Here is a 21,449-nt window from a genome sequence, read left to right as displayed (position 1 = left end):
ATTATGTCAAGATCTTTAAAAATTCTACGCCCCGATTGGCTTACGATAGCACCTGATTGGTTGTTTCTTGAAAAATCCTTAATTATTGTGACCCTAAGAAGATCGAGATCATGACAATAAAATAAAAATATTTATAATTAATAAAATAATAATAATAGGGCGCTGATAGGGAAGGGATTAGCTATGAGGTTAGCATACTGGACTCCCACGCGGAGGTCCCGGGTTCGAATCCAGCTGCTGACCTCTTAGATTTTCTCTTCCTAGGAGCTTCTTACAGCTCACTGTCCGGTGATGGACAGTGTTGTCAGTAACGAGAGAACACTGCCCGGAGGCCGGCAGTGCACTGGAAAAAGCTCCGGGCGCCAATAACCTCAGCTGTTGACGCGCCTTAAATCATAAAATAATAATAATAATAATAATCGGGCGCTGATGACCAAGCTGACGATGCGCCGGAAATAATAATAATAACAATAAATAAAAAGGATTATTTTTAAAAGTTGGAAAACACATCCAACACAAATCGGGATTGTGTTAGTTGTGTCTACATTAAAAATGGAGAGATGAGGTACAAAATTATTATTAATTTTCATGCCAAGAAATGTGAAATCCCCGATGGTTCAACCTGTTGTTTGGATATTTCAGTTGAAAGGGAACACGGGAATCCCAAAAGTGAAATTATAAACCTTACAGCTCAGATAAAGTGTTTATTTGATCTCTATGTAATTCTGGGCAAATAGAAACCTGCTCCATTTTCTTGGCAAGTGAGCTGTTTTATTTTAGTAAAGATATACTTTATCAGAAAGAGAAATGGTATGTTATCTAAATGGAGGTATTTATCTGAGTTTACAAGGTTTTATTTAATAAGATTTTAATAATTGGAATTATCTGGTTTCCCACTTTAATTTTATAATGTTATACTGTTTATTTTATTTATCTGAATATATAATTAATTATTTAAAGAAGTTACGGTTATTTAGAGTAATATCTGCTTTAAATTTAGTATTGCAGCCTTCCTGGCTGACAACGATAAGCCATACCTGTTTGTTTATTTAAAGTACCTGTTTATCAATTATCGAAATGAAGTTTCATTTTATCAATTGTAAATTTTCAAGCCAATAGACGTGAAATCAACCTATAGTTTTTCTGTTGATAGTTATGCGGGTAGACTAAAAATGGTGCGGCATAGAAATTAAAAAGCCTTGTAAAAACTTGAATAAAGTTATGTACAGTTAATACAACAAATTATTTACCTTATTGGCAATATAATATTTTTACATTGTTATAAAGTTGGTGTATCTTCTGTCCTACATGCTTATGAACTGAGTGTGATCGGTTTTCTATCATCGATAAGGTAAATAATTTTTATAATCTATATAACTTTACACAAATTCATTATAACACAGTTATTAGAACTATACTTGTATTGTAAAATATGTTTCACGGCCCTGAAGATGACTTAATCCCTAGGTCGAAAGGTCGGAAAAATAATAAATCATGACTGAAATTAGTATTATTCTTTTCTTCTTACTAAAGTTTGGAATGAAATTTGGTGCCATAGGATTTGGCTGCGTAAAAGGCCAGAGTCTGTACACTTTTTCTCTTCACCTTGTGCAATATATACCTAGATACATTGATTTAATACTTTCAGAAATACATTTATTCCTCTCTGGTGGCTGTACAGCCAACTCCCTAACAGTGACTGGACGGATGTAGGAAGCTAACAAACTGTTCAGTAAATTTCTCATATTAATACTTTAACAAATAAAAAAAATGCATAAGGAAAGACTGTGAATTAAAACCATTACCGCAAAACAACTAAGCTGAGCCGTTTAGTAAGCTAATTGCGCCTTAGAGATTTAATATAAAAACAATCATTGGATAAGTGAGTTTGAAATACTGAGATATTGCAAATCACTTTCCCAATTCTCTGGAGATTCCCAACTACATTAGTACAAACGTAGGTTTTTCCGTTTTCATGATCTTCTTTTCTAATCGTTCTTTTTTCTGTTTACATAAGACAAAGTATAAACTAACCTCAGCTAGGGATTAGCTATGCGGTTAGCTCCTATCTCCCACCATGCGGAGGTCCCGGGTTCGAATCCAGCTGCTGACCCTTAGATTTTCTCTTCCTAGGAGCTTCTTACAGCTCACTGTCCGGTGATGGACAGTGTTGTCTGTAACGAGAAAACACTGTCTGGAGGCCGGCAGTGCACTGAAAAAAGCTTCGGGCTCCAATAACCTTAGATGTTGACGCGCCTTAAAAAAAAAAAAAAAAAACTCAGCTAGCGCTCTTACACTTCAGTAAATAAGGCATTTTGACAACTACTATGGTTATTCATCGTTGAATATCCCTCAGTCCGAAATAAGTGGTTTATACGAATCTATCTGTATATGTGTGTATTTTAGTCTGCAGAGTGTGTACTCGGCAAAGCATAGACGAAATGTCGCACAAATTTCTAGATTAGATATATGGTTCAGATGTGAATGTGACCATTGGTCCGAACAATAAACTTTGGAATAATATCAGCTAATAGGATAGGATAGGATGTGGCTCTTCGTCGAACAGATTTCTTAGTTTTTCATATTTTCTCATAGAACAGATTCTACAATTTTCTTTGTAATGAAGTAGTTCTGTAGCTTTTATTGGGAAAATTTGATAAAGGACACTTCCTGGTGAGAGAAGGGTGAACTATTCTTTTAAGTTTAGTGTATTGAATGGTCTTATCACCTTTCAAATATTAATAAGCAATAATTATGTCACTTAAATTTGAAATTTGAGGAAGTTCATTTCACTGAATAGACTTTTTTAGTTTTTTAGCAATTAGTTCGAAAATGATACATTTAAAGTTAACATACATAAAAGTTAACTTCTTTTTAGTTTAAATTGTTTCAAAAAAAATTAATTATGTAAAAGTCAATTATGAGAGTTTTAATCAATCAGATTTTTTTTAAAAAAAGATATCTGCTCATTGGAAAAATAATTTTACGATATCCCGAGGACTAATCTACTCAAAGTTTTAGCAGAGAGAAAAATAAATAAACCTCTTATACTAAGGTACGAATTAAAGAGGCAGTCGTTTTCTAGCAAGACAGCATATTATATCTAACACATTTTTTTTTTCTTTTCATGTTGAATGAAAAGAATAGGAGAGAATAAATCATGTTTCTAACCATTCCTGAATTATGTAAATATTGCATAAGGTTAGTCTGTAAATCGAAAGACAAATTAATACCGCATTCTTCTGACTACAATTAAATATTTCAAAAATGACCTTCAATGGATTTCTTTCTAAAAGAATTATTCTAGGTTAAAAATAAAATTGATTTTAATCTAGACTTAATTTAGGATATTATTAATAAAATAATAGTTAAAAAGGAAACATTTCTTGAAAAAATAGATTTCATTCGACTGTACAAAAAATGTAACTTCATTTATTTCCTTTAATGAGTAACTTTACTACTCGTAGTACTTTAATTTGATATTAATTGATTTAATTAGTATTACTTTTAATTAGTTTTCCGCAAGAAAAATATATTAAATGAAACGAGATTTCAGTACTAAACATATAACACATCTTAGCCAATGGATTTTTACAATGTAGTTAAATAGGGCTTCTAGTTTATGGTAGATTTCTTGTTAAGTTTCAGAAAAACTTATTCTCAGCATTTCAAAATAGCTTTTCTGAATAGAAATATAAACATTCAAATTTCTTATGCAAACATAAAAAAAGAGATTTTTAAAAAAAATAAGCAAGAAAGTAAGTTGTGCGATGGGCAGTTTAAGATAACTGGACTCTTCCAAGAGCAAGTAGAAACAAAAAACTTGTTTGCACATCACCAGACTCGTGATATCCTGATTTTGAGACTTGGCCAAGACGATGACAGTGAATTGCCTGGAACTTTAGGGTTTGACACCTCTCTGAAAGTTTCAGTCCGCCGACTTCTTTCTGAATGTTTTTACAGCTTTCCCTATCTTTTCCAAAATGGTCCCAATTATTGCCTTTAAATATTTTTGGACACTCAAAGACGTAAGACATATAATTTTTATTTGAAACATTTTCATAAGAAAGTAAAATAATGCCTATTTTTTTCCGACGGGCTTTACGTTTAAGTACCAATTAGGTGTCGTGGACGCAGACGACTAGCAAACATACTTTACTGTAAATTTCTTTTATTAACCATTAACTAAAATCCAAGGCCTAAGACGGGGAATCGAACCCAGTACCACAATACGTATTAGCTTTACAGGCCTCGCTTCTAATCACTCGACTACCTTGGCGCCTCATAAGAAAGACTTTTTGTTTTGCTGTTTTCTTCTCAGGGGATCTTAGACATCCTCTAAAGAGCCCATTGAGTAAAACTTACAGTTCTTACATCTGTACCATTAAAAGACAAAACTATCCCTGAAAATGAAATTGATCGAAAATAGATCTACTGGAAATGGTGAAATTTATGGAAGAGTTTTTCAATGTTTTTTTGACATTTTCCCGGAAATTTCCGTTCACTTTGTAATGACAACTTTTAAAGAAACACTTTTATTGGCACATTTTTCCGTTTTGGGGGAAGAGGATGAAGTGGAGGCCTTAATAACACAGGGACTAGCTTATTGGTTAGTGCCCTGGACTCCTTCCTCACATGATCCAGCTATCACTTCGATTTTACCTAGCAGTATATAACAACTCACTGTCAGACTTAGAAGAGTTTCACATCAGATTTGGTTAGGATTGATAGTAGAAGGTTAAAAGCCACGGTTGAGGTATTCTTCCGCAAAAAATGGAACCAAATAAAAATACCTAGTTGAATTATAATGGAAGATCTTTGTAAGACCAAGAAGGTAAAGTTAATAACTAGTTCGCTTACAAAAAATTGAATTAAATTTTACATTTTGCCTATTTCGTTGTTTTAACATTATTCCATTTAATAAATATCCATCTTTTAATTAATTTTCTGAATCTACCAATTATTCCTGTATCTAGCATTTATTCCTGAAAGCAAAAGAAAGAAAACACGCCCCACCATATATGAAACAAGTAGGGGACTTCCCGGTTGAGCGGAGGCCACTCTTATTTCAACAGTGATACCCTAGTCTTGACGGAACTTGTAATCGTTCTACATCAGATGGTAGTAAGATACACGTAAAATGCAACTGCATAGGAGCTGGCTTTTCCATGTCGCCTACTTTTTCACTTATATGATTAATTCATACAGTGCAAATAATCGTAAGTTATGAGCTTCTAGATTTTTATTTTGTAGATTAAAGTGATGACAGTATAATAGAATAATAATTAATTACTTACTTAATATAGAAGCAATTTAATTTCCAAAACAAGTTTATAATTTAATTTAAGTTATGAACTAAGTAAATAAATTAGACACTACTTTAAGATCACTATTTACCATAACTTAAGTCTAACATACCTTTGCCATCAAGTACACATCTAAGTACATATATATACCATAAGTGAGCCTTTCTTGGGTCTAGTGTACACAAATCACAGTCGTAGAATACAAAACAATAAAATAGCGCTTTTCTCTAATAATCCAGCGAATTATTCAAGTTCTTAGCAAACGAACACTAGCATATATAACACTATGCCGGTTTATCAAAGATTAAATAAATTAATGAATACTATTTAAAGTGGATAAGAAAGCCAAATCTAAATGAGTTTAAAGCCATAATACTTAAATACTTACTTTTAATGCTTAAAAAGATTTCTTTCTGTGAAATATTGACTGTAAACTAACGTTCAGCACACACATTATTTCTGTAGTAAATAAATCCAACAAAACAATAAGAGTAGTGTTTTCACTAATTTCCTATGATTTTGGCTAACTCTGCCAAGTAGTATACTGATTCCTATCAATTTTAACATTCCTAATTCCTAAGTTAGCATTAAAGCATTTCTTCCTAATAAATCTAAAGTAGGTTTTTTATGAATTCTTGGCCATCATCAATGAGTTAATAGCTACTATAGGTGTATTGATGCTGAAGGAGCCATTCATCAGACTTATTGAACATTAATTTAAAGTTGAACTGTCAGTGATTAGAGTAAGGTTTTTTCCCCCTTTGAAAACTAACAAGGGATCAGAATTAAATTAATTTAATATTAAATTTATACAATGTTGTGGATACAATCAATTATTGTAACCCTTGTACATGTAATTATGTATTTTGCCTAATAATAAATTAATATTTTACTTCTAACTTTGGGTAGACGTATATATCTTTCAAATACATAAAAAATGTTCCTATAGTTTAACCCCAACTTATTGTTTTTCTTGTAAATTCTGTATCAGTGTCTTTATTTGAAGTTGCTTTGAATCTTCAGGTTTATAATGAGCAGATTCCATTTTAAATAGATAAATATACATTTCTAGCTATACTGAAAAATATAATATATTAAAAAAGTTTAATGATGTAAATTTTATTTTTTGATCTTTGAATTGTGTTTATTGTCATTTTGAAGGATAAATGTAGTTAAAAACCAGTTCTCTTCTGAGCTCTGGTTGTTTTTATTTTGAAATTTATTATTTATTATATCAGTAATTTTTTTTTTTAATTAATCATTTCAGCATCTTTTTTCCTTTCGTTCATTTTAGAGCAAGGAACTTTTTCAACAGTTATAAACAAATTGTCACATTTTTATTTTATTTATTTATTTATTTATTTATTTTGTGCGCATTTGATAACAAAAAAAAATTTACATAAATAAAAATAATACAAAAGCAAAATAAAAACTAATCAAACTTTTTTTTTCCAAGGTAATCAAAACTTAATGCACCTAGACAATTGATAAAATCCGTCTGTCAAGTCTGTAGATATAAAAAGTATTACTCCCTATCATATTTTTTAAATAGATAACCATATAGAAATCAATAGACAATTATAAACTTAGATTAAATAATAAATATGTAATATATAATAAATAGTAATGATAAATTAACAGTTTTTCCTTATAATATATACGAGGGGGTACCCAAAAATAACCGGAATTGCGTTGCCGCGCAATGTAGTACGCATTTCTGCCGCTAGACGTGTATAGCGCAATTCCTTGCCAGTTCAGTCCTGCCTGTGTTGTCTGCCTGGCTTGTTCTGTTCATCTGCAGTGATTGTTTTTACCAGCGCTGTTTTGTTCTTTTTTCGTTTTTTATGATGGCAAGTTTAAGTGAACAACGTGCAGCTCTGAAATTTTGTTTTCTACTCGGCAAAAATGCTGCTGAAAGTGTTTTAATGTTGAAAACAGCTTACAAAGATGACGCTATGGGAAAAACTCAAGTATACGAGTGGTTTACTCGGTTTAAAAATGGCGACATGTCGATTGATGACAAACCTCGTTCTGGACGTCCATCAACTGCCCGAATCGACGAAAATGTTGAAAAAATTCGAGAGCTGGTGTTCACAGACCGTCGACAGACAATTGATCAACTGTCAGAGAGTAGTGGGTTATCTTGGAACTCGGTTCAGCGAATTTTAACGGAAGATTTGGGGATGAAAAGGGTTGCTGCCAAGTTTGTTCCTTGAGTTCTGACTGACAATCAAAAAGAACATCGAGTTGAAACATGTCGTGCTTTGAAACAACAGCTTGAAACTGATCCAGACTTTCTGTCAAAGGTCATTACTGGTGATGAGTCATGGTGCTATGGTTATGACCCAGAAACAAAGCAACAGTCGAGCCAATGGAAGACGTCATCTTCACCCCGACCAAAAAAATGTCGTCAAGTTAAGTCAAACATCAAAACAATGCTGATTTGCTTTTTTGATGCCAAAGGCGTAGTCCATTCAGTGTTTGTCCCCCCAGGTCAGACCGTCAATCAAACCTTGTATTTGGAAGTTTTGAAAAGATTGCGCAATAGTGTTCGCCAAAAAAGACCCGATTTGTGGCAAACAGGAGGCTGGTTCTTCCACCACGACAATGCACCTGCACACACAGCCATCTCTGTTACACAGTTTTTGGCTAAAAATGGCATGGTTCCGCTGCCCCCACGCACCTTACTCGCCTGACCTGGCTCCGTGCGACTTTTTCTTATTTCCACGCATGAAAAAGGGCATGAAAGGTCACCGATTTGACAACATTGAAGAGGTCAAGAAAAAAACGAAGAAGGAGCTATCAGCCATTTCTAAAGATGACTACAAAAAATGTTTCGAACAGTGGAAGCACCGGTGGGACAAATGTATTAGTTGTAATGGAGAGTATTTTGAAGGGGATAAGGTTGTTCTGTAAAAAATTTGTAAATAAATAGCTTTTAAAAAATAATTCCGGTTTTTTTTGGGTACCCCCTCGTATAACAAAAATTTCTCTTTTTACGTATTTGAAATGTAATTGTAAATAAACATAACTTCAGTAAAGAATCACATTTTATTGGTCATCTCATTTAATTCTTTAAAGATATTGTAAATTACAGTATTAACATACTATGCAGTTCGTTTATAATGTTATTTAAATTAATAGTGGTTCTTAAATGGGGCCGAGAACATCATATATGCTGCCGGAGCATAATAAACCGCAAGGTACATTGCTCAAAAAAATAAAAAGTGGAATAAGAATTAAAATGAAATTATCTGATCTTATAAAGAGGAAGGCATAATAAAGAAGCAAGTTGGTAAACAAAATTAGTGAAAATGTAAACAAATAATTAAAGGGAAAAAAAATTGAATGACACACTCATGCGACCTTTCCTTTTTGGAAATCTGGCAATCCTAATCCACAACTTTTCTCTGAAATTGAACTTTTATTAAATGTTTCACTGCTTTAAGTTTTTTCGATTTTTCGGAATCTTAATACAAGTATATTATAACAATAACTAGTAATTTTCATTGAATGTTCTTATATCTGTTGAAAATGGAAATTATACACTGCACAATTCTCAGATCATCATCAAAGTAAGTTTTTGATACAAATGTTTAGCTAAGTATGAGGAGAAAATAAATAATAAAAAATTTAAAGTAAGTCATTTGGGAATTAAAAGGAAGGGGTTAGCTTATTGGATTCCCACGCGGAAGTTCTGGATTCGATTCCTGTAGATTTTCTTTTCCTAGGAGCTTCTTACAGCTCACGCGTCTTAAATCACTAAAAAAAAATATGTGTAACAATCTGAAAGTCATAATTCATATAAAAACACTGCAGAATCTAACGTTGAAAGTAAGTCATTTTTGTAAGCAGTTCTTGGTCATTATATTTGGATATGTTGAGCAGTTGTAGCTCTGTGATAATAAGGAAACTGAATAATGTTTGTTTCCCCCCCCCTTCTATTCAAAATAACCGTGGGATTTAATATTCTGTAGCGACTCCTCACCTTAGATACCGGAGGCTTGTCTTGGTAACCGCATATTCTTTAAGTTGTGAATCTTAAAGAGTTGGGGAACTACGCGTTTAGGCGGCTAAGAAAACATACTGCCTGTGATATAGCTTGTGATTAGCATGCTTCTTGTCACTCTAACCTATTTCTGATTTCCATCCACTGTCAGAAACTAAATTCTCCGGTTTCAGTAGTTAAATTTGAATCCCACTTCTGCCACGTTATGACCATTCTATCTGACTTAATTGTCGCAGTATCACAATAATAATAAGTTACCACTTAAATATTGTTCAATATTGTTTTGGGCACATCTGTTTTAAAACCAAGAAAGACAACTGGCTAACTGAAAAGTGACTGTTAGGGAAACAACTCCTCGTACAATAAATATCAATAAAAAAATATAAAAATACGTCTGCATTTTTAGTTTTACAAACTTTCAGTACACAAATATTTTATAATCCAGTCTAACCTTCAGAGGCTATCGTTTAATTCTAATTTTAGTGTTGTTTTTTTTTGAACTGTAACAACGATTGCAGAAAACATTGCATATTAAACAGGAGTGAATACTCTACATCTCATCCATTCAATAAATATTAACTCCACAAAAAATGTATTACTAGCTTAACAGCCGTAAGGAAAATTGTGTATCAAAAGTTGATCTTTAGAAATGTTGAATTATTTCGCTTTCTACTTGTGGTAAAATATGGTAATATTTCCAGTGAGTACTATGTTACACATATTTATTAAGAACTTTTACATAATACATGATAATAGTACAATGAAATATTTGGTTAACCAGAGTTCCCGGAACGTAACGGAAGTAAATAATAAACAAATTCTTATCTAGGTAAAATGGATAATGAACCACAATGTATGAAAAATTTAAAGTGTTAAATATCTTTCAAAGGTGTTGACCACTCGTGGAAAAAAGATTTTTTTTAAAAAAAGTCTTAAATATGATTACACTATTGTCACTGATCTTTAAAGAAAGTTTACGAACCAGAGATACTTTCTAAATTGAGCGCCAACCAAAAAATGTTGGCACACAAAAGAAACACATTTTTTTTGGAAAACGAAACAGTTTTTTGATTTTGGATCATATTTACAAATGTCTAAGAACATCTATGTGTTTATAGGATACCCTATTGTTATGGTTTTTGATCCTTTGTTTTCTACTGAAACCCAGCAATATGACTTGAAGTTCTCAAAAATGGCACTATTTTGTTTACAGTTCAATTTTCCTTACCAAAAGGCCTTCACTTTTAATTGAAACATTGCCTTTAAAAAAATTCATTTAAGGGCCATCGTATCTAAAGCCTTCCTTTAGAACAAGGAGCATTAAAGATCAAACTGAAATTTCAAGTTTGAGGTGAAGTCGGTTTCCTGGAAGTAGTACAACTTCGAAGAGCGCTTTCTCCCATATATCTCTACACAAAAAGCTTTATTTGTTTATTAAAACAGTATTTTTTAATGGGTAATAGTGCTTTATTTAAAAAGAAATTTAACCTTAAGCCTTCAGTAAATAAAAGGATGTGCGACCTGTTGTGGAAGCGTAACTTGAAACAATTTTTTGAAAGTCAAGATCTGGGTAACAGCTAGTAGAAAGGTCAAGTTCTTCTATAAAATGATTACAGTGTCTATTTAAACTAAATGGTACAATTTAAAAAAGTAAACATAAAAGTTTAATGTTAGCTTTATTTATATTTATTTTATTCATTTGACTTATAAATTCAACGAATTAAAAAAAAAAAATCATTGAATTATCATATATCGCACTTTACATTTAAAAAAAGAAAATTAAGTAAAAATGAAAAATCCTTGACTTATTTTAAATTTCTAATTCGTACAGAATACAAAATCTAATATAATGAAAAATAAATTCAAATGAAAAGTTAGAAGCTTGTTCAAAATTTATTTAATAATATTCCTATTGTTTATTCAATTTTCACTTTAGACATACCAACTAATCTACCTAATATTGCACTTAATTTCGCAGATGACACAGCTAACTGTTCACTAATCAAGATCCTGTAATAGCTCAACCATGTGCCATAATAAATTTATCGTTTTATTCATCCAAATTTGTCTTCCAATTATCTTTAGATAATTGTTTATAATAATTGAAATATTTTTACAAACATTATTTGCAATATATATGAAAGAGTTGTGCTTTTACCCAGTTGACTGTAATTGAATAAATCGTCCAGATTTTTCTCTCTTACCTTCTATACTATTACAATTATGTAATTAATTCTAATTACAAGGGGATCCGTTCTGATTTTGTAAATCTTCAAAGATGAAGACTTTTAGACTGAGTGTGTGTTATTTATTAAACACCAACAAATATGTAGATCTATTATTTAATATTTAGGTATATGATTTATTTGTTCAACAAATTTAAATATTATCTGTTAAAGAATGACAGAAGGTTTTCTGGAGGTCTTCAACTGACTGACATTTACATAATAGACAAATTCGTTCTAAGAATCAACCAGCATGACGCGCGGTTACTTACACCTATCATTTAGATTTAGTAATTAAGGAAATAAAAAATTAAAATTGCTGTTAAACGTTTGATAAAATTAGTGAGAAGAAAAAGTGAAGTACGCAGTAATTTTCAATTGGATTTCATGCCAAACTACAAGTGTCCTGGACGGAAGTTTCATAGCTAACATATTTTACTCAAATTTCTCATATAACATTAAGTAAAATCCAAAACTAAGAACGGAAATCGGTTCCATAATACATCTTAGCTATGCGAGCAACGGTTTAGAAGAAAATGACAACATAATTTCATTGCAAGAGTGTTCTAATCCTCAAATTTAGTCCAGTTAGATCGGTCGGATTCTCAAAAAACATTTTTAATTATTTTTCAGATTAAATTGCAAACTTGAAATGTACTTTATGTGTCTATTTTCAGCTGCAACTTATGAGCATCCCAATTTCATTAATTGATCATCTAAGAAGATAGATTAACTCAGTCAGAGATCTTGAATTCTTATTAAATCAATTTTCAAGGACACTTAATTTCCCAATTTTATAGAAATATCAATAAATTTTTAGATTAATTTCAATCTTTAACAAACGTTTCGAGGAAATACTGAAAACTTACAACTATTAGCCACCGTGCAACTTTCGCTTAAACTATTTTCTTTAAACGAAATATTATTCTTCAAAGGCTTAATAAGAGTTAAGATATCTTTATGCTTAATTTTTTGTATAGAAAATTGCTTTAAAAAAATCTCTTTTAATTCGCTTTGTGTTCTATCAAGTAAACAATTCTACAAAAATTCCTCAGTCCTAGAAAAATAAGCCATTACTCCTGAAAGAGTAGGGAACATTCTAATTTCGTATACCAGATTTTTATAGACACAATTTGGTATAAGACAAAATTTAACCGACTTTTTCTCTAAATTTTCCGTAAGAAAACAGTAATGTCTGCTCAAAACGCTAAATTTATTTTAGAAAAATGGAACAGGTAAAATAAAATAAAATGGAATTTTCAAAAAATTATTATGATAGCCTTCAACTATATCCCATTATCTTCAAGAAATGAACATAGCAGAAATTAGACAAAACGACTTGGTTCATTATATACCTGCTCCTTCTTATTCCGTGGTTACCATACTTTTTTAGCACCGTTTCTTTCACTAATGGTTAATTACTACGCTGTTGTTTGACCTTGGCAAAGTACTGCTTATAAATAATGACGTTGTTATAATCTTATTTGATAATCAAGACCGTTTAAATTGACTCTTATTGAAGAAACTTTCTTAGTCAGAATACCCTCCTTGAGAATAACATTTAAAGTTTAATTAGATATGAATCAATTTGGAAAGAATCCAATCCATTCTTTCGTAGAGTCTTCCATTAAATCAACACACGTTATCGAAGAGTAATGAATTGCAGGGTCATTGGCATAGTTACAGAGATATGTATAGTTTTCTTCGCAAAGATCATCCTTGTACCGCTTATTTTTTATCTGTGTTGAAAATTTTTAATAAATGCGCGCTGCTATCTCAGAGAAAGTCTTATAAACTGTTACAAAAGAACCTTCTCGGGCATAAACTGTCTTTCTTTTTTGGTCGCCAAGCATTTTAGTTAAAGTAGGCAATTTACATCCAGACTGAAACTTTACTTCTCTAACAACTCACTTTTTTAAATTGCTTCAATGATAATATTTGGCAGTACTTATAATAAGTAAACAAATATTTATATTATGGTTTGTCTCGCTTCCCCTTAATTTTTTTTCTAATTATTTGGGGAATCCCTGCTCTAACGCAAGGTTAATGGCTTAATTCTTGTACATTTGAATAGAAACATGAACCCATCAATTGTTTGCATTCTAAACATAATGTTATAATCTCAAAATTGAATGTAATTTTAGATAAAACTAGATTTCGTGGGGAGATGGCTAGAGAGTTTACGCCAAAGCGATCCAGGGGATCGGTAACCTCTAGTTAAGACAACCCTTCATCTGGTCTATTTAACAGTATTTGGAGGTGGATTCCTGAATAAAACATGAAAAATCAAGTTGTTTTTAAAAAATACGATCCCGAACCTTTCACTCATACCTTTATGGAAATATGTGCAGTTCCATTAGTTTTCCTTTCTTAGAAACCAACAAAGGCTCTGCATTAACAGACTTACGCGATGCGAGTGTTAATTTAGCCTGAAGTGGTTCGTCATGCCGACCTTGGAATAATAACGTAGGAAAACTTAGGCATGTGGCTAATAATGAACTTTTTCGACTGCTTCAGACCAGGACAAAGGTTGACTGCAGTTCTGCAACATTTTGTTACAATAGCTTCAGAACCTTAGAGTGTAGAGGGAATCCTCCCGCACCAAACAGGTTACTGTCTCAATTCGAATTAGACCTGAATTTCCAGATAATATTTTCCGGATAATATTTTCTAATTACCATCAGAATTTTCATGTAGATATTCTCTCTTTTTGAAATAACTTGGGAGTGAGTAGAGCTGTCTAGCTGCAGCCTGGAGAAAATTAAGGCACTGAAATCAATTGCTTATCTTATAATCCCTGAAGTACAAACGTATAACGATTCTGTCTGAAAATCTGTGACAGTTTTTTTAAGCTTACCCTTCCTATGTCTTGGAGCCGTACGGAGATTTCTCCCAGCAAAAAAATTTAAATAATTTATTAGTGACAGTCAGTTATTGTTATTTATTTTGTGTTTAAACAGATCATGTTGCTTAAGCAAATATATTCGAATACTTTCCTGTAAAATAATTAGAGAGCTAATTTTATTTTGTCAATAAAAATCCTTGAAATACTAAGTTTTATGGTTAATTAGTCTCCAAAACGAATACATGACGGTAGAAAGAAGTCAAACTGAACAAAGAGCCAAGAACTAGGAAATAAAAAACAGGTGTCCATTAGAGACCAGTTTCCATTTTAATACTTAACACTATAATAGCAGTGATACTATCTAATAAAATTGAATAGGTAAATTGTTTCTAGTCCCATAAATGTTTTATTTTATTTAATACATACTTGATTAAACTGGATTGTCTTGGTTATATTGTAGTTCTTAACAATTCTACTTTTAAATTAATTTAACCACAATTACTTTCGACTTGTAAACATTAAATCACAAATAGAAATACACGTAGTGAAAAAAATTAGCTGAAGCAAATTTCATGATATTTTCATATAAGAACTTACAAAACGTGAAATATAATTATTTATCCATTTAAATTCAAATCATGTTCTAAATTCAAAATACATAGTTTATTCCAATTAATAATTTTAAATAAGGCTTTCACGATCAGAGTTTTCCATTTTTAAAGGCTTTGTATATCAGGAAATAATGAAATATTCCTTTGAAATGCCTGTCAAATTAATAGCTTTTAATAAAACTTTATTCTTCGTGCAGTACTTGGCAAGATAGGTATTTTCATTTAGGTATTAGGTGCACCGTTATGTACTGCATGAACTGCTGCATTCTCTTTGTACGGTCTATTAGTGCAGTAGATCTCTTGACCGCTACTCCTTGCCTACGAACGGGTTCATTAAAACAAATTCATTTGGACTAGTCACGGTGTGCAAAAATACGATTATTTCACTTTGTTATGCTGTTAAAATTAATAACATAGAAAGATGACCGTTTCTATTAAAGGTTTTCTTTAGCATTTATATTTAGGATTATACTAGCAAGGATTTAGTCAAATAAAAATCAGCAAATCATGTTTTACGCCAACATTTTCGAAAAATTTATTGTCTTCCTCTGGGCGATGTTATGTGAGTTGCTGGTGAGTTACAGAAGTTACAGAAAATCTTCAGTGACTTTCTTTGAAGTGTAGAAATTTTATTTTAATTTGCACTTACGAAAATTAATCAATTAACTTGTATTGTTTATCTTTCAGAATGTTCGCGGGATAGTGTCTCGAACCAGTTAATTAATTATTATAAACAACACCAAGGGGTGAGTAAACTGTTTTTATTTAATAATATTATTTAAAGATTCGGTACTGATTAGTAAATGTATTAGTTTAAAGCGTATCTTATTTAAATAAAAGCTAGAATATAACTGTCCAAGTTTATTAAAATGGGAATTAAACAGCAACAATATTGGTATTTCGCTTTTATATAGAAATTTCGAAACTTTAAACTTTGTTTTCTCATACTTTGGCAAACATGCGACTTAGTTTAACACGAGTTATCTTCAATTTATTGTTGTAATCAAAAATACTAACTTAATGTTAGTATTTTCACCAAATTTTCACCTGTATACGAACATATTCTGTCTTAATAAGTGTAAAAACAATATTCACCAATTTTTGCCAATATTAGCATCCGTCTAACTAACGAAAATATTTTGCACACACATTTTTTTTTGTTTATGCACAAAGGAAGTCGACACACTCACCACAGAAAGCGGTAACCCAGTAGATGATGTTAACAACATTTTAACTGTTGGAGCACGAGGACCACTTTTGGTGGAAGATTTGGTTTACTTTGATGTAGTTCAGCATTTCGACAGAGAAAGGATTCCCGAGAGAGTAGTGCACGCTAAAGGAGCAGGTAACATGGTTTGCCAAATTATAGTATCACGGATCTAATGGAACTCATATGAAAATGAAAATAAATTAATACATAATTGTATGTAAGAATAAACGAAAGTGAGGTATACGATGATTAAACAATAAGGAATCTCAAAATCGATACTACTTAATATGTAATTTGGATTTTTTTTTAATTAAAAGTTTGCATTTAAAGAATTAATTTTAATTATTACTATTATTGATATTCAAACAACAGTTTTCCCTTACAGGAGCCTTTGGATATTTCATTGTTACTGACGATGCTATAGCGCGCTACACAAAAGCTACTGTGTTTTCTCATGTTGGTAAGAAAACTCCACTCATGGTTAGATTTTCCACAGTAATTGGCGAACGAGGTTCTGCTGATTCAGCAAGGTATGTTTATTTATTTTATTATTCAGAAAATGTTACATAGTGTTAAACCTTTTAGAATCTCCTTAACAAAAACTTACAGTTTAAAATGTTAAGTATAAGGGTTGATTAAACGCCAAAAGGTACACAAATCAGCGAGTACCCAACATTTCATTAATACTTCATTAATAGTCAAGTAATTCTACTGCATTAATTTTCATTAATAAGTTATTTTTTAGAATTTATTAGATGTCACAGACCCTTATGCTGGCCATTTTCGTCTACAAAATATATGTTCAAGTAGCACTGTAGATTGACTGTAATATCTAGTTATTTATAATAATCAAACTATTAATTACAGGTTAAAAACAAAAAAAAATATGAGGCTAAAAAATTCAAAACTTTTTTTTATAAAAAACTTACATTAATGATTTTATTTTATTTATTTATTTTTATTTTTAAATAAAAATCGTCGGTTTAAGTTCATTCTTCGATTAAAGTAATTGTTATTGTATGAAGTAGTCAAACGTTTATAATAATAGGTAATAATTATCTGGCTTTATCGCAAATAATATAGTTTTCTTCAATTACATTCTCAATCTAGGTATTCATACCTCAATGTTGTATATGTGTAATATAAAGTAAATAAGATATGCATATTTTTAGGACAGCTAATTATTCCAGGATTTTACTATAAGTAAAATTAGGGGGACTAAATTAAATTACAATTGAGAAATGAATAATTATTGTTGAATAATCTACTTGTTATTATCAGTGTATTATTTGTGCTCACGAATATTTCGGTAAGACGAATTCAAGACAGTAGCCTACTCTAACTTTGTCTTTTTCTACTTTAACATGCATGTACGTATATATGTGATTTATCAAAATTATAACAAAAAAATATTATAAATGAAGTGGCCAGCATAAGGGTCTGTGACATCTAATAAATTCTAAAAAATAACTTATTAATGAAAATTAATGCAGTAGAATTACTTGACTATTAATGAAGTATTAATGAAATGTTGGGTACTCGCTGATTTGTGTACCTTTTGGCGTTTAATCAACCCTTATACTTAACATTTTAAACTGTAAGTTTTTGTTAAGGAGATTTTTGTACCTTTTGGATAGATTTTCCTTTTTGTCTATTTTACAGTTACATATCTTCTTTACAGATTTTTTTAAAATTTGGAATAAGCAATTCTATCATTATAATCTGATAAGGTGTTAAGTCGGAATCGTAACTACCACTGGAGAGATCTTTTTATAGAATGATTATAGTTGCGTTCCCCCAAACCATCCTCAATAACAATTTTTTTGAAAAAGCGTTTTGAATAACATAGGAAGGTATTTGTACGTAAATAGCAAAATTAAACTGCGATTTCAGTACTTCCTTTTAAGAGGAGTAAGAAAAATAAACTACGATTGCAGTACTTCTCCCTAAAAGGCAAAGAGGAAAGATTTTTTAATCGAACGACAATTCATTGATTTAAATCGGTTCACTCATTGATAATTTAAACGATTGCAGTACTTCCTCTTAGTAGGTGTAAGAGCAAGATGGCACTTCACAGCCACGTAGAGGAGCTTTAACCACTTATTCGGGCTGAATTTTATCAAAATCGGACTAAGCGTTATAGAAATATTCGTAATAATAGTTTTAGAAAGGGTCTTATTTGGGTGGGGCAAACTCCCCTCCTTATGAGGCACGGCGTCGAGACTTTTAAAGTGCAAATCTGTACAAAATTTCGATTCGAATGACACTTCATTCATGAAAATCGGTTCACGTGTCGATAATTTGCAACGATTGCTATACTTCCCCTTAAAAAGTGTTAGAGCTGATCGTCGCTTTAATGTTACGTAGGGGAGCCCTAACCCTATCACCCTACCAAATTTTATCAAAATCGGGCCAACATTTACAGAGTAATTAGTAATAATAATTTTGGAGGGGGCCTTACATAAAGGGGGCTAACTCCTCTCCCATTCGATGTTCAGCATCGAGACCCCCAAAAGGCACATCTACATAAAATTCCGAATCGAATGACACCTCATTCATGAAAATCGGTTCACGCGTTTAGGCGCTACGTTGTTTACAAAAAAGGTAACAACAACAAGAAGAAGAAGAAGAACAACAAGAACAAGAACAACAACAATTTTTGAAAAAGCCGTTTTTGCTCATTTTCAGCAACTTTTTTCTCGAAACCTATTAGATCTGGGTGGTTGCGTAAAAATTACAGTCATAAAGGAGGATTTGCCCTTTATTTTAAAGAAAATTTGGGAATTTTATCTTTTATAGAAAAAGAGAAAAAAATTGTCAAAGTTGGGTGTTTTTCAACGTTACGCTTTTTCGTGCAGTTTTTGATGGTCAACCCTTATACAACTGTCCTACCGGACAGTTTTAATAAGATTACGAAAAGTAAGATCATTGTTTAAACTTTTGTCTAGAAGCTAAAATGTGAATTAAAAGAGAGAAAGTTATGTGCAAGTAATTGAAAATTCCTTGTGCTACAGCATTAAATATTTAATTTTCACTGACATTAATTATAATGTTGCACTGAAATACATTCTAGTCCAACAAAAGAAGACTTCATTCAGGCTACTTTGTATACACCGTTCATTATTCTTAATAATTATTGAAAGTCTAAGATTATTAATGTGCCAGTATCAAAATATGAAAATTATCTATGTAAAATTGGTCTCGGGGTGTCTGGACCATCAAACCTCTAGCGAGAACTTTGCACCGTGCGAGTAATTCCTAATTTGTTTTGAACAATATTACAACTTAAATGTTACTGATGAAGGTTAATTTCGTTACAGAGATCCTAGAGGTTTTGCTGTTAAATTCTACACCGAAGATGGAATTTGGGATCTTGTGGGAAACAATACTCCTGTATTTTTTACCCGTGACCCACTCATGTTTTTTAAGTTCATACATTCTCAAAAAAGGAATCCAGTCACAAATTTAAAAGTGAGTTTTTTTTATTTAAAAGTCTTTTTTACTTAAAAGTCTTTTAACGAGATTTTGATTAATTAATTAAAATCTTTTCAGGACATGAATATGATATGGGACTTCTTCACATTAAGGCCTGAGTCTACATATCAGTTACTGATCCATTATTCAGACAGAGGCACACCAGACGGCTTCAGACATATGCATGGGTATGGATCGAATACATATAAGCTTGTAAATGCCGAAGGCATACCTGTGTATTGCAAATTCCACTACAGGGTATTTAGTTTTACATTTATTAAGACTAAGATTTTGTTAAAGATATCTATGTATATTTTTTAAAAATTTTCGAATGTAGTGAGGTTAATGGAGAAAAGCACTCAAAGGTACTGGTATCACATTAATGTGATCCAGTAATAATGATTATATTAACAAGTAATACTCTAAATAAGCATTGCTGTTTAATCAAGTTACTCTCTCTACTTTTGTTTAATGAAGCAGTGAATAATTTTCTTTTGGCACATTATGTCCCTTTTGAAGAACTAAAAATACAAAATATATTACCCGAATCTAGCTAACAGAAGTAGATCTATAAAACTAGAAGTTTAAGAAGTATAAATTTAAGTGGTGTATAAAACACTTGATTCAGTTTGATATTTGACTTGTAGTACAGAAGTAAGAAGAGCTTGTAGCGAAATAGGTTTTTTAATAAAGGGAGCGAAGGCATTTAATGGGGATGGGAATACAAGATTTTTGCAGAAAGGAATATGTAGATAGGAAAGAATAAGAGCGTAGAGGGCAGATAGCAAAAGTTTCTTTGGAGTATTTGGGGTTCGATAGTTTGTTATATGAGACTCCAAGGAAATAGTGGCGATCGAATTCAGAGAAAACTGGATGAAATGGAGACCCCGAAAACCCTATTATCTTTAAATCATCAGGTTTCTTAGGTTTATTTTTAAGATTATTTAAAATATTTTTTAAATTTGGAAAATTAGAGAGCTCATTCTAAGAAAATTTGCAAATATTCTTTTAAATGAAAAATATTCCACAAAACTCAGAGTAACGACTATTATTTTAAGTAACATGTCGTTCGTTTATAGTTCTTACATCTCTTTAACAAAAACTTTCAGTTTAAAATGTTAAGTATAAGGGTTGATTAAACGCCAAAAGGTACACAAATCAGCAGGTAACCAACATTTCATTAATATTTCATTGATATCATTAACCTAATTTTACTGTATTAACTTTTCATTAATATTTTTTAGAATTTATTACGTGTCCCAGACCCTTATGCTGGCCATTTTATTCATAATAATTTTTGTGCTGCGAGAAGGCTCGCTTCATCTAATTTAGATTGATTTTAAAAGGACGTATCTATCTATTAATGCACAGGTTTTTTAATGAAACGCAATTTAAAAAAAAATTATTAAATTAAATTAAATTATTAAAATACTTTTTAAAAAATGCATTCACCGAAATTATTACATCAGTATGAACCTAAAAATCATTGATTTAAGTTCATCCTTTGATTAAATTAGTTGGATACAATTTGCCAAGTACACTTCTTTAAAAATAACAGATAATTAATACTTAACATGGTTTATTAATATTAAATATTATTATAGTTATCTTTAATTACACTTTTAATTTGTTTACTTATATTTGTATATATATTATACTTATATTATAGATATAGATTTAAATATTGATATACTAGGGGCGGGCGTTGGTCTTGTAGTCAAGAGCGTGACAATGTAAGTGGTAGAACCCCAGTAAGACTACTTTTTATT

The 21,449-nt window shown here is 31.2% G+C and overlaps 1 protein-coding gene across 2 annotated transcripts in view; it reads left to right on the top strand.

Annotated features, from left to right (window-relative positions):
• The window catches only part of LOC141449612 (catalase-like), a 44,651-nt gene that overhangs the window by 6,587 nt on the left and 16,615 nt on the right, over positions 1 to 21,449 (top strand). Inside the window, exons 1-6 of one of the 2 annotated variants that reach the window (XM_074119178.1) lie at positions 5,056 to 5,219; positions 15,684 to 15,742; positions 16,170 to 16,341; positions 16,592 to 16,736; positions 19,527 to 19,677; positions 19,759 to 19,938. In XM_074119178.1, coding sequence (XP_073975279.1) covers positions 5,141 to 5,219; positions 15,684 to 15,742; positions 16,170 to 16,341; positions 16,592 to 16,736; positions 19,527 to 19,677; positions 19,759 to 19,938 — 786 coding nt within the window. In that variant the 5' untranslated portion in view covers positions 5,056 to 5,140. Of the gene's footprint in view, positions 1 to 5,055; positions 5,220 to 15,683; positions 15,743 to 16,169; positions 16,342 to 16,591; positions 16,737 to 19,526; positions 19,678 to 19,758; positions 19,939 to 21,449 lie in introns of those variants that run through there. The other variant, XM_074119176.1, reaches the window with a different exon arrangement.

The sequence above is a fragment of the Rhodnius prolixus genome, unplaced genomic scaffold (assembly GCF_049639745.1).
Source record: "Rhodnius prolixus isolate KJV_2025 unplaced genomic scaffold, Rpr scaffold_2, whole genome shotgun sequence".
Lineage (NCBI taxonomy): Eukaryota > Metazoa > Arthropoda > Insecta > Hemiptera > Reduviidae > Rhodnius > Rhodnius prolixus.
Note: the sequence above shows the minus strand (reverse complement) of the source record. Positions and strands in the feature narration are given on the sequence as shown.